The sequence below is a fragment of the Chiloscyllium plagiosum genome, chromosome 39 (assembly GCF_004010195.1).
Source record: "Chiloscyllium plagiosum isolate BGI_BamShark_2017 chromosome 39, ASM401019v2, whole genome shotgun sequence".
NCBI lineage: Eukaryota > Metazoa > Chordata > Chondrichthyes > Orectolobiformes > Hemiscylliidae > Chiloscyllium > Chiloscyllium plagiosum.
Window position 1 is genome coordinate 3,274,574 of NC_057748.1, and position 14,245 is coordinate 3,288,818.

At 46.0% G+C, this 14,245-nt stretch overlaps 1 protein-coding gene across 1 annotated transcript in view; it reads left to right on the forward strand.

Annotated features, from left to right (window-relative positions):
• Window positions 1-3,989: 3,989 nt before the first annotated feature.
• LOC122542114 (arf-GAP with dual PH domain-containing protein 1-like) overlaps window positions 3,990-14,245 on the forward strand; it is a gene marked incomplete at its 5' end in the record, with an annotated part of 45,076 nt that continues 34,820 nt past the window's right edge. Inside the window, one exon of the mRNA XM_043679500.1 lies at window positions 3,990-4,004. Within this exon, the coding sequence (XP_043535435.1) occupies window positions 3,990-4,004 (15 nt within the window). The remainder of the gene's footprint in view (window positions 4,005-14,245) is intronic.

Here is a 14,245-nt window from a genome sequence, read left to right on the forward strand (position 1 = left end):
TCAATTTAAAGCTACATCCCCTCGTGCTAACCATCACCATTCGAGGAAAAAGGCTCTCACTGTCCACCCTATCCAACCCTCTGATTATCTGATACGTCTCAATTAAGTCACCTCTCAACCTTCTTCTCTCTAATGTAAACAGCCTCAAGTCCCTCAGCCTTTCCTCATAAGACCTTCCCTCCATACAAGGCAACATCCTAGTAAATCTCCTCTGAACCCTTTCCAAAGCTTCCACATCCTTCCTATAATGCGGTGACCAGAACTGTACACAATATTCCAAGTGCGGCGGCACCAGAGTTTTGTACAGCTGCAGCATGACCTCATGGCTCCGAAATTCAATGCCTCTACTAATAAAAGATAACACACCATATGCCTCCTTAACAACTCCATCAACCTGGGTGACAACTTTCAGGGATCTATGTACCTGGACACCGAGATCTCTCTGCTCATCTACACTACCAAGAATCCTACCATTCACCCAGTACTCTGTATTCCCGTTACTCATTCCAAAGTGAATCACCTCACACTTTTCTGCATTAAACTCTATTTGCCACCTCTCTGCCCAACTCTGCAGCTTATCTAATGTCTCTCTGTCACCTACAACATTTTTCATCACTATCCATATCTCTACTGACCTTAATGTCATCCGCAAATGTACTAACCCATCCTTCTATGCCTTCATCCAGGTCAAATAACAATGACCCCAAAACAGATCCTTGTGGTACCCCACTAGTAACTGAACTCTAGGATGAACATTTCCCATCAGCTACCACCCTCTGTCTTCTTTCAGCTAGCCAATTTCTGATCCAAACTGCTAAATCACCCTCAATCCCATTCCTCTGTATTTTGTGCAATAGTCTACTGTGTGGAATCTTATCAAATGCCTTACTAAAATCCATATACACCACATCAACCACTTTACCCTCACTCACCTATTTGGTCTCCTTCTCAATGAACTCAATAAGGTTTGTGAGGCACGACCTACCCTTCACAAAACCGTGTTGACTATCCCTAATCAAATTATTCTCTTCTAGATGATTATAAATCCTATCTCTTATAACCTTTTCCAACACTTTACCTACAACTGAAGTAAGCCTCACTGATCTATAATTACCAGGGTTGTCTCTACTCCCCTTCTTGAACAAGGGAACAACATTTGCTATCCTCCAGTCTTCTGGCACTATTCCTGGAAACAATGGTGACATAAAGATCAAAGCCAAAGTCTCAGCAATCTCCTCCTTGGCTTCCCAGAGAATCCAAGGATAAATTCCATCCAGCCCAGGGGACCTATCTACTTTTACGCTTTCCAGAATTGCTAACACCTCCTTCTTAAGCACCTCAATCCCATCTTGTGTGGTAGCCTGTATCTCAGTGTTCTCATTGTCTTTTTCTAGTGTGAATTCTGACAAAAGGTGTTCATTTATCAATTCCCCAATCTCCTCGGATTCCACGCACAACTTCCCACTACTATGCTTAATCTTACTCTAGTCATTCTTTTATTCCTACGGAAAGTCTTAGGGTTTTCCTTGATCCTATCCACCAATGGCTTCTCATTCCCCTCCTGACTCTTCTTAACTGGTCCCTGAATAAGCTCCACATTTCAATTGTACTCATCCCCTGCAGTTTCCTTCCCCATTCTATGCATCCTAAATCTTGGCTAATTGCATCGTAATTTCCTTTCCCCCAGCTTTAACTCTTGCTCTGTGGTATATACTGATGTGGTGTCAAGCTTCTTGAGTGGTGTTGGAGCTGCCCCCATCCAGGCAATTGGGAGGAACTCCATCGCACTCCTGACTTGTGCTTTGTAGATGGTGACAGGCTTTGGGGAAGTCAGGAGGTGAATCATTTGCTGCAGGATTTCCAGCCTCTGACCTGCTCTTGTTTCCAGAATTAGGGAACACTGTCTCAAAATCAGAGGTCGCTCATTGAGGAGATTGAGAAGATGAGATAAGGAGATTACTTTCTCTCAGACGGTTGTGAGGTTTCAAACTCTCTGCCTTAAGTGGGAGTGGGGGTGGGGGAGGGTTGACTGAATAGTTTTAAGAGGGAGGGGGTGGAGTCTTGTGAGGCAAAGAGGTCAAACTGTTATTGGGCAAGATGGGAACATAGAATGCAAAACATAAACAGATCAACCATGACCATATTGGATAGTGGAGGCATCCTCAACGGGCTGAATGGCCTACTCCCATTCCTTCTTTGTAATCTGCCTGGCTCTCCGCAACCTTCATCATTGATCTGGGGGCTCTCAGTTGAAAGATTATGTGGTTCATCTCCATTCCAGATGTTGACGTGCATATGCTCCTTACTTCCTCGGATTGAACTTTATCCTTCAGTCAAAATCCCCCAAAAAGGACATCTGGTCCTTGCTGCATTGATTAAAAAAGCATATGTTATTTGTTCAGGGATGTACTCATCACTGATCTTCCTAGTTTTTATTGCTCATCCCTAACTAGAGCCAGTGTCATAGAGATGTACAGCACAGAAACAGACCCTTCGGTCCAACTCATCCGTGCCGACCAGATATCCCAACCTAACCTAGTCCCACTTGCCCGCACCCGGCCCATATCCCTCCAAACCCTTCCTATTCATATACCCATCCAGATGCCTCTTAAATGCTGTAATTATACCAGCGTCCACTACTTCCTCTGGCAGCTCATTCCATACCCGTACCACCCTCTCCATGAAAAAAGTTGCCCCTCGGGTCTCTTTTATATCTTTCCCCTCTCGCCCTGAACCTATGCCCTCCAGTTCTGGACTCTCCCCCACCCCAGGGAAAAGACTCTGTCTATTTACCCTATCCATGACCCTCATGACTTTATAAACCTATATAAGGTCACCCTTCAACCTCCAAGGCTCCAGGGAAAACAACCCCAGCCTATACAGCCTCTCCCTGTAGCTCAAATCCTCCAACCCTGGTAACATCCCTGTAAATATTTTCTGAACCCTTTCAAGTTTCACATCATCTTTCCAGTAGGAGGGATTTCCCTGGAGAAGGTGCTGGTAAGTTCTCTTCTTGACTCACTGTAGTCCCCAGTCTGTGGTGACACCTGCTGACAGCACCCTCAGGAAGTGAGTTGCAGCCTGATGGTTAGCAGAACCTTTCTGTGCTAGAATCAGCAGCCCAGTTTCCGATGTCACAGCAATGATTACAATTCAGAATACAGAGGTATTGGTGTTGGGCTGGGTTGGACAAAATCAGAAGTCACACATCACCAGGTTATAGTCCAACAGGTTCATTTGAAATCACAAGCTTTCGGAGCACTGCTCCTTCGTCAGGTGAAGTACTGAGTTGTCAGGGTTGGAGGGTTTGAGCTATAGGGAGAGGCTGAATAGGCTGGGGCTGTTTTCCCTGGAGTGTCAGAAGCTGAGGGGTGACCTTATAGGGGTTTATAAAAACATGAGGGGCATGGATAGGGTAAATAGACAAAGTGTTTTCCCTGGGGTGGGGGAGACCAGAACTAGGGTGAGAGGGGAAAGATATAAAAGGGATCTAAGGGGCAACTTCTTCACACAGAGGGTGGTACGTGTATGGAATGAGCTGCCAGAGGATGTGGTGGAGGCTGGTACAATTGCAACATTTAAGAGGCATTTGGATGGGTATATGAATAGGAAGGGTTTAGAGGGATATTAATTTAGGATATCTGGTTGGCATGGATGAGTTGAACCGAAGGGTCTCTTTCCATGCTGTGCATCTCTATGGCTCTCTGATTATAACCTGGTGTTGTGTGAACTCTGACTTTACAAACAGAAAGCACTTCATTGGCTGTAACTGATCAATACCAGATTGATTAGGTCTATGTTCAGCAGAGTTCAGAAGAAACCTATAAAATTCTGACAGGACTAGACAAGGTAAATACAGGAAGGATGTTCCCGATGACTGAGTTGGATGATCAGCCATGATCATATTAAGATGTCACGTGACACCAAAGGTCACTGCAGTACTTCACCTGAGGAAGGAACAAAGCTCCGAAAGCTTGCGATTTCAAATAAACCAGTTGGACTATAACCTGGTGTCCTGAGATTTCTGACCTTGTCCACCCCAGTCCAACACCGGCTCCTCCACATAATGAGTATTGAGGGGCGGAGCAGGCTCAATGGGCTGAATGGCCTATTCCTGCTCTTAGTTTTTATGTTTCCACACACAGAGCTCCTGAGGATGTGAAAGGTACGACATAAGTACAAGCTCTTCCTTTTGTAAGGCACGGTTGTCACCGTCATCCCACTATGAATAGGAAGGGTTTGGAGGGATATGGGCTGGGTGCTGGCAGGTGGGACTAGATTGGGTTGGGATATCTGGCCAGCATGGACAGCACGGACAGGCTGGACCGAAGGGTCTGTTCCATGCTGTATATGACTCTATGACTCTAAGAATCCAGGGTCAGTTTGAGTTAAATCCCTTAAAATGAAAGTTATAAAGCTGGTCTCAGTTAAACATGCCTGATCACTTCGACCTTTTGCTGTAATGTATGATATAGGGGTAACCAATTCATGCACAGCAAGCTCCCACTAACTGCAAATGCTCAATGCCCAGCTCCTCCCCCATCCAAATATAGAAACGGGGGTTAATTTATGTCATTTCTAGGATTTTTCGGTTGAGTCTAAATGTGTCATGGAAACAAGTGTCTACGTTTGTTCCTTTAAAAGAAAAAGCAGTCCGTTTCTTTCACAACTGAAGTTGCTAAAACGTTTTCTGTCTGGGTTTGAGGAGCTGCTGTACACGAAGCGGCCGCGGGGAGGCGGTGCCGGGCCACTGTGTGTCGATTGAAGGGGACGAGCTGACGGCTGTGTGTTTGTAACTGAGGAATGCGGAAAGAGGAGACTTTGCAGCGTGTGTCTCGCTCCTTTCGCCTGCCAGTTCCGACAATTCCAGGCTCTCTGACTGCACGCCAGCCTTTTCCAGAAGAGAGAGAGAGAGAGAGAGAGAAAAGTAGGCGGCTGCATAAATATATTTATGACAGAAGTAACTGGAGCAAGGGGTCTGACAGACACAACTGGGTTTAAAGAGCACTGCTGGGAAAGCAAGTTCTCGCTTGAGAAAGGACTTTCTCTCGTTGGATTTGAGCATTGTTTCCAGGGCGTTTACTATGTCAACTGAGAAAGAACGGATTTTCAGAGCACTTAAAGATTTGGTGCAGAAACCTGGAAATGGGATCTGCGCTGATTGTCAACTACCAGGTACGTTTTAACCAGACAATCTCTCTGTATTGGCTACATTAGGAAGTCTCTCTCTGTCCCATTCTGTGTAAGGTGGACCCAAGAGAGCAGTAGGTTCCTGCTGACTGTTAAAACAGATTTGCTTTTCCCCTGCAACTTTATTTACTGTATTGATTTTACAGCTGGGTTATGAACTAGCAGGAATTTGGGTAACTTCAAACCAGGAGGCACCTGAAGGGTTCTGGAGGAGAAATTGCAGAATTGTTCCAGCAGGCCATTCAGCCCATCTTTCCCGCATTGGCTCGCTGTGCCTTTGCCCTCTTATCCCTACTCCTGCTTTCAGTCGAAATAATTATCTAATTCCCACTCAAATGTCTCAATTAAACCAAGAACCAGGTTCTGAGGGTCACTTGACCTGAAATGTTAACTCTGATTTCTCTCCACAGATGCTGCCAGACCTGTTGAGCTTTTCCAGCAATTTCTGTCTTTATTTGTGATTTGCAGTTCCCTCGGTCTCCAATTGAACCAGCCTCTGCCCCATTTCCAAGCAGTGAATCCCAATCCCAGGCTGCTCCCTGACTGATAAAGGCTTTCTCTCTCTCTCTCTCTCTCTCTCTCTCACACCTCACATTTGCCTCTTTTGCAAAACCCTTGTAGTCTATGCCCCTCCTGGTTCTCAGTTGGTTTACAGGGAGAGAACTGCCGTCAGCTGTATCAAAACATGCCGAGTTCCCCTTGCAAATACGTGAGCTGAGCTCGGCCACTGCAATACAGGGGGAGTGCTACACTGCTGGAAATTTCAACATCTGAACCAGGCCCCACTCTCCTCCCTCTAGTTGCTGTTAAAGATTCTTGAGTATGATTCAATGACAGGCAGAACACTTTATTCTGATTGTGTTGGGTAATCCTTATCCTTCAACCAGCATTGCCCACGGACCTGTTTTCTATTCATTCACGGGATGTGGGGTGTGACTGGCGAGGCCAGCATTTATTACCCAGAGGGTAGTTAAGAGTTGACCACATTGCTGTGGGTCTGGAGTCACATGTAGACCAGACCGGGTAAGGATGGGCTGATTTCCTGTTATTAACCAGACTGGGTTTTATTTTTAAACATTTAATAAGTTCTCTCTCAGATCAACTTTTATTTCTTTTTTTTTGTTGTTGCCTTTTTGATTTCAAATTTCAGTAAGGACTCAGAGTTGTGTCTCCAGGGTATTAGCCGAGGGTCCGGATTACATTAGCACCTCACTGCAGCCCCAGTCGTTGCTGGGTGTGGGACCTTGCAGTGAACATGATGTTGCTGTGTTTTCTGATTTTAGAACAGCGACTGCACCTTGAAACTTTCTTGTAAGTCAAGCACTTTGTTGTCAGCATGGGCACGTCTGGAGGCCCTGAGACTGAGGGCTCTTACCCTGGAGGGCTGTATCACCTGCTGACCAGAGATGTTGGAATCAGTAATGGAGGCCATTCAGCCCATCGTCTCTGTGCCAGCCCTCTGAAAGGTCCATCCAATCGCTTCCTCTTTTGCTTTCTCCATGCCAGGTATTTATCCATTGCTTTCACTGAAAGTTCCTGTTGAACATGCTTCCACTGCCCTTTCAGACAACAGCGATTCGCTACAGAAAAATGCTTTTCCTCGTGGCTCTTACCCCAGTGACCTTCAATCTCTTCCGACCGTTCCGCTAAGGGAGCGGGAGGAAGCCATTCAGGCCATCCAGCCTGCCCATCCATCCAATATGATCATGACTGATCAAACACTTCAATGCCTTTCGCCCTCCCTATCCCCAAATACACAGCTGGTAATCCAAAACACATAGGCAACTGACCTCCATAATTACTCCCTCAGAGCCCTTCTTACATTTCAAACACTTCCACCAAATCTTCTCGGAACCTCCCCTTCTCCAGGCAGAGTAAGTCCAGCATCTCCAATCATTTTGCGGGGAATTGGCCAGAGCTAAAATTTAGGAACATAGGAGCAGGATTAGACCACTCAGCCCCTCAAGCCTGTTCCGTCATTCAATAAGATCTTGGCAGATCTGTGGCTTATCTCTGTAACCTGCCTTTGGCCCAATCCTTTGCTTAATGAAAGGTTATCTATCTCAGATTTAAGCTTTCCTCAGTTGTTCATTTTAAAGGTACAGACAGGCAAGCAAAGTGCACCACTCTCCTTTCTGTTACATCCTGGACTCAGTTTTCTTCGACAGAGAGAGAGAGAGAGAGATGGGCTGGGGAATTTAGAATGGGAAGATGGGAGATAGCAGAAACTTAGAATAAATGTTTTATGCCTGTCATCACAATAGAAGTCATTTAAAGCATCCGAATAGTGGAAAATCAGGAGACAAGAGTAGGAGAAAACTTCAAACACTCATCAATGTCAGAGAGAAAGTTCGAACAACTGACCAGTCCTCTGGTCATTATAGAAAAGGCTGTGCAGAAATAGCAGGTGCAATGTTTGTAACTTGCCAAAACTTTAGATTCTGACAGCAAATGAAACGTGACTGTTTTTTAGTTCTCTCGTAAAACGCAGGCATTGCTGTTTGGCAGCATTTATTGCCCACCTCGAGTTGCCTCTGAAAGGGGCAGCTTGTTGGGTTATTTCAGAGGTCAGTTAAGAGTCGCCTACATCGCTGTGGGTCTGGAGTCACATGTAGGCCAGACCAGGTAAGGATGACAGAGTTCCTTTCATAGAGAATAGTCATGAACCAGGTGGGGGCTTTCTGACAATTGGCAATAGTTTCATGGTCATCAGTAGATTCTTAATTCCAGATTATTATTGAATTGAAATTCCACCGTCTGTCATGGTGAGTTTCTAACCCAGAAGAAAGGAAGAGTCTAACAGTTAGTATAGGGAAGATTCTAGAATCCTTTTGTTAAGGAGGAAATACTTTGAAGTTTAGAAAGTCATATAGTCAGGCAGAGTCAACATTCTCTTTTGCGAAGGAGAAATTATGTTGAGAAATTATTTTGCCTTATGAGGAAAAGGCTAGACAGGCTGGGCCTGTATCCTCTGGAGTTTAGAAGGATCAGAGGTGACTTAAATGAACCATCTAAAGTCCAGAGGAGGTTTGACCGGGTAAACATGGAAAGGATGTTTTCTGTTGTGAGAGGATCTGGAACTAGGGGTCAGAGTTTAAAAATAAGGGAGCGCCCACTTAAGGGAGAGGGCGCCATCTTTTTCTCTCAGACGGTTGTGAGACTTTGGAATTCCCTTCCTCAAAGGCAGTGCACGCAAAATCTTTAAATATTTTTAAGGCAGCGGGAGATTGCTTCTTGATGACCAAGGGGGAGAGAGATTGTTGAGGGATATGCAGGAGCTATAGGGAGAGGTTGAATAGGCTGGGGCTGTCTTCCCTGCAATGTCTGAGGCTGAGGTTTATAGAGGGTTATAAAATCACGAGGGGTGTGGATAGGATAAACAGACAAAGTCTATTTATCCCCTGGGGTAGGGAGTCCAAAACTAGAGGGGCATAGATTTAAGGTGAGGGTGAAAGATTTAAAACAGACCTGTGGTGACTTTTTCATGCAGAGAGTGGTGCGTGTATGGAATGAGCTGCTAGAGGAAGTGGTGGAAGCTGGTACAATTACAACATTTAAAAGGCATCAGGATGGGTCTGTGAATAGGAAGGGTTTGGAGGGATATGGGCTAAGTGCTGGCAAATGGGACTTGACTAATTTAGGATATCTGGTCGGCATGGACAAGTTGGACTGAAGGGACTGTTTCCATGCTGTACATTTGGACGTAGAGTTGAGCTTAAAATCTGATCAACCACGATCTGATTGAATAGTAGACCCTTGACAGGCAGAGTGGCCTCCTCTTCTTCCTTGTTTGTTTGTGTTTTGTGAATTTATTAAAGTTCTTCGAGTGTGTAACAAGAACATCGGATTTCCTGGATTTCAGGAAAGCAGACCATAGACAAGATTAGAGCTCATAGTGCTGGGAATCCTAATTGAGCACAGATAGAGGATTGGCTAAATAACTGCAAATATAACATCCAGATCAACAGATCATTTTCAAGTTGCCAAACGATAACCTCTGAAGTCCCACAGGAATCGGAGCAAGGGCCACAAGTGTTTACAATCGGAATTAATGACTCGGATGTCAGGTAGCGGGAGGTGCTGACAGTGCAAGAATACAAGGAAAGTAAGTTGTGAGGAGATCACAGACATTCTGTAAAAAGTGATAATTAGCATAAAGCAGTAGGCAGACATGGGGTAACATTGAGAAAATGAGAGGTTGCCCCCTTTAGCAGGAAGAATGGAAACACAGAGATTGTCTACATGGAGAGGGATTGGAGAAGAGAATAGACCCCCTACAGTGTGGAAGCAGGCCGTTCATCCCATCGAGTCCACACTGACCTTCTGAAGAGCATCCCACACCCAATCGCTGTAACCCCACACCTACCATGGCAAATCCACCAAGCCTACATATCCCTGAACACTATGGGTAATTTCCCATGGCCAATCCACCCAAACTGCACTTCATTTTGACTATGGGAGGAAACCAGAGCACCTGGAGGAAAATTACGCAGAAACGGGGTGAATATGCAAAATCCACACAAACAGTCGCCTGAAGCTGGAATTGAACCGGGGTCCCTGTGAGGCAGCAATGCCAGCTACTGAGCCACCCATGAGAATGAGGCAAAACCAAAGGATCTGGTGCCTCATTAATGAAAGATTGAAGTTGTTCATGGGTACAGCAAGTCATTAACAAGACAAACGGAATTCAAGCCTTTATCAAGTGAAATGAAATACAATAGTGTAGATGTTTTGTTGCAACTGTACAGGGTGTTGGTGAGACCACATCTTGGGAACTGTGCACAGTTTTGATTATCTCATTAAAGAGGGCTCTCTTGACAAAAGAAGACATTCAGAGAGCGTGTTCACTCAGTTGATTCCTGGGAAGAAGATCTGTTTTGAGGAAAAGTTGACCATATTTTACCCACTTTGGAACTTAGAAGGTTAATGAGGGATCTAAGTGAAATAAATATGATTCTGAGGGGCAAAAGCCAAAACAGAAATTGCTGGAAAAACTCAGCAGATCTGACAACATCTGTGGAGAGAAAGCATTGGACCTGAAACGTGAGCTTTGCTTTCTCTCTCCGTAGTTTTTCGATTCTAATGAAGCTTGATAGGGTAGATGCAGAGGGAAGGTAGAGGAATTCAGAATCCGGGTTTCAGTACAAGGGGGTAACCCATTTAAGACAGCAGTGAGGATGAATGACTTCTTTGACAGAGATTAATTCATCTTTGGAATTCTTTGCCCAAATATATTCACGGCTGAGATCAATCAATCCTGATTAGATTCCCTACAGTGTGGAAACAGGCCCTGCGGCTCAACCAGTCCACACCGACCCTCCGAAGAGTAACCCACCCAGACCCATTCCCCTCTGATTAATGCACCTAACACTACGGGCAATTTAGCATGGCCAATTCACCTGACCTGCACATCTTCGGACTGTGGGAGGAAACTGGAGCACCCGGAGGAAACCCACACAGACACGGGGAGAACGTGCAAACTCCACACAGACAGTCACCTGAGACGGGAATTGAACCCAGGTTCATGGTGCTGTGAGGCAGCAGTGCTAACCACTGAGCCACTGTGCTGCCCCTTCTTGGATCACAGAGTGTCAGATGTTCAAGGGAGAGCAGACACCAAAATGTATTTGTGACCAAGAACAGCTCAGCACTGGATTCTGGGATAGCAGAGCGTTTTCACAGAGCCAAATGGCCTACGTCTGCTTTTATTTCCTCTGCTCTTGCGATCAACTTCAAAGGTTCCCATTTTTGTTTTCAAAGGTCCCTGTGGCTTTGCCCTTCCCTATCCCTGCCATCCCCCCACCTCCCAACCCCACCCCCAGCCCCGTGAACCCTCAGAGACGGCAATCTCAAACTTTCCCCTCCAGGCTGAATGAAGACACCTGGGAGAACCTGTTCTGTTCGCCCATGCAACAACAACTTGCGTTTAGGTAGCGCTCTTCAGGCAGTAAGCCACAGAAGGCAGTGGTGAGGCCATGTGACTCGTGGCTCAGACAGAGGATGGAATGAAAAAGTGTCTTGAAGGGGCCAACAGAGTCTGAGAGGGTCAGGGAGAAAATGCCAGATTTTACAATCAGGCCAGCAGTGGTGCAGGGAATAAAATCAGGAGATGCACGGTTAACAGAAGATCAAGGATCAGCTCATTGTCAGCGTGGATAAGATATCTGTTTCTGTTCTGGATGTGAGCAGGGATCTGAGCTCCAATTGCACAAATTTTCTGAAGGGCAATTTTTGTCTGAGTTTTATTTTCTCAAGCCCAATGGCAAATCACTGAATGTAAAGTTCTCCGACGTAGCCAGTAAATGTTCAGAACTCGGTTGGTTTCACTTGGTGTATTAAATATATATTCTGTGGTAACGTGGTGTTTTTATTAACAGGCTGGGTTATCACCATGGTTATCTGTTTTGACTCATTCGCCAGATGAAATATGAGGATGAAAGTGACTCTGCACTGATTCCATTGACGTACAGTTAGAGTCGAGAGAGTGGTGCTGGAAAAGCACAGCAGCTCAGGCAGCATCTGAGGAGCAGGAGAGTCGACGATTCAGGGAAAAGCCTTTCAGGAATTCCTGGCAAAGGGCTCTGGCCCGAAACGTCGATTTTCCTGCTCCTCGGATGCTGCCTGACCTGCTGTGCTTTTCCAGCACCACACTCTCGATTCTGATCTCCAGCATCTGCAGTCCTCACTTTCTACTACCTGACGTATAGTTAGGGTTTAACTCTGTAGGAACAAGAGTAGGCCATTCAGCCCATCCAATCTTCTCCATCATTCAATGAGATAGTGATAGAGATGTACAGCGCGGAAACAAACCCTTCAGTGCTACCCGTCCATGCCAACCAGATATCCCAACCCACTATAGTCCCACTTGCCAGTACCCGGCCCATAGCCCCCCCAAACCCTTCCTATTCATATACCCATCCAAATGCCTTTTAAATGTTGCAATTGTACCAGCCTCCACCACATCCTCTGATAGCTCATTCCATACACGTACCACCCTCTGTGAAAAGGTTGCCCTTTAGGTCTCTTTTATATCTTTCCCCTCTCACCCTAAACCTATGCCCTCTAGTTCTGGACTCCCCCACCCCAAGGAAAAGACTTTGCCTATTTACCCTATTCATGCCCCTCATGATTTTATAAACCTCTATAAGGTCACCCCTCAGCCTCCGATGCTCCAGGGAAAACAGCCCCAGCCTAGTCAGCCTCTCCCTATAACTCAGATCCTCCAACCCTGGCAACATACTTGTAAATAGTTTCTGAACCCTTTCAAATTTCGCAACACCTTTCTGATAGGAAGGAGACCAGAAGTGCACACAATATTCCACTAGTGGCCTAACCAATGTCCTCATGGCTGATCTGATCATACACCCCAGTTAGACCTTACCCACTGTTCTCACAATCACACGTAACTATTGTTGACTTTTGATAAATCCGATCTGGTTCACTAATGTCCTTTCGGGAAGGAAACTGCTGTCCTTACCTGGTCTGGCTTACATGTGACTCCAGGCCCACAGCAATGTGGTTGTCTCTCAAAAGCAAATCACTCAGTTCAAGGGATGAGCAAGAAATGCGGACGTTGCCAGTGATTCCCACATCCAGGAAAGATTTTCTTTTAAGGAAAAACATTTCTTGACTCCAAAGGTTGTGGGAACCTCCCACACACCCCTCCACCCAAATCTCCAGAAACATAGTATTGAGGTTAGGAGTAAATTGGTGATGTTAACTGTCAGAGTGTTAAAGGTTATAGAATGAGGGGGATAATGTGTAACAAACACCGAGAAACTCAGCAGGTCTAGCAACAGCATCTGTGGAGAAAGAGAGAGAGAGAAAAACAGAGTTAACTTTTCAGATTCAGTGACCCTTCTTCAGAACTGTTTCTCTCCTCACAGACACTAACAGCCCTATAGAGTTTTTCCAGTAATCTCTGTGTCTGTTTCAGATTTCCAGCATCTGCAGCACTTTGCTTTTGTTTGAGTGACGGTATCTAGTTGGAGGTCAAGATACAATTGGCCTCCAACCCAAGTGAATGGTTGAACAGTTTTGAGGGGCTGATTGACCTCCTCCTGTCACATACATTCAGTCTGTTTTTGCTCTTTCTCTCTTCCCTGTCTCCAGGTCAGGCACAGTTCCACAGGCAGCTGCCTACTCCCTGCTGCCTCTACATGTGTTATCAGCCAAGGTGGGGCTTATGTCTCCTAGGCAAATCTTTTATTTGGCATTTTAACAAGTCACACCCCAGTTAGGCCTCACCCACTGTTCTCACAATCACACTCTTAAAGCAGGGAGGCACCCTAGCTCAGAGGTCCTGAAAAATCACACTGAAGAATAACTATCGCCACCTGACTGGGGGCAAATTGCCTAGTCTTCTGAGTTAAGGCGAGAGCTTTATCCATTTATGTGGGAGCGTCAACATCTGGAAGATGGCATTTCTGCAACAGCTGCACTCCCCTCTCAGTGTGGGCACTGGGAGGGTCACAGAATCCCTACACTGTGGAAGCAGGCCATTTGGCCCATTGAGTCCACACTTTCCCTCCGAAGAGCATCCCACCCTACCCCTGTAACCCTTCATTTCCCATGGCTAACCCACCTAGCCTACCCTTCCCTGGACTCTTTGGGCAATTTAGCATGGCTAATCCACCCTAAGCTTTGGATTGGTTCTAGTGACTTCACCCGATGAAGGAGCAGTGCTCTGAAAGCTTGTGATTCTAAATGAAGCTGTTGAACTATAACCTGGTGATGTGTGACCTCTGACCTTGTCCACTCCAGTCCAATGCCAGCCCGCCACGTTGGACTGTAGGAGGAAACCAGAGCACCCGGAGAAATCCCACGCAGACACGGGGAGAATGTGCAAACTCCACACAGCCTGACACGCAAGGGTGGAATCGAACCTGGGTCCCTGGGAGGCAGCAGAGCTAACAACTGAGCCACCATGCTGGTCTGGATTTTAAGCCTGTGCCTCTGCAGTGGGTCTCAGTCAGGGTGAAGAGGGTCTATTGCACTGAGTGGGGCCTGACAGAGGGAACGGGTGTAACACAGTCAGGAAGAGGAGATGGGTTCA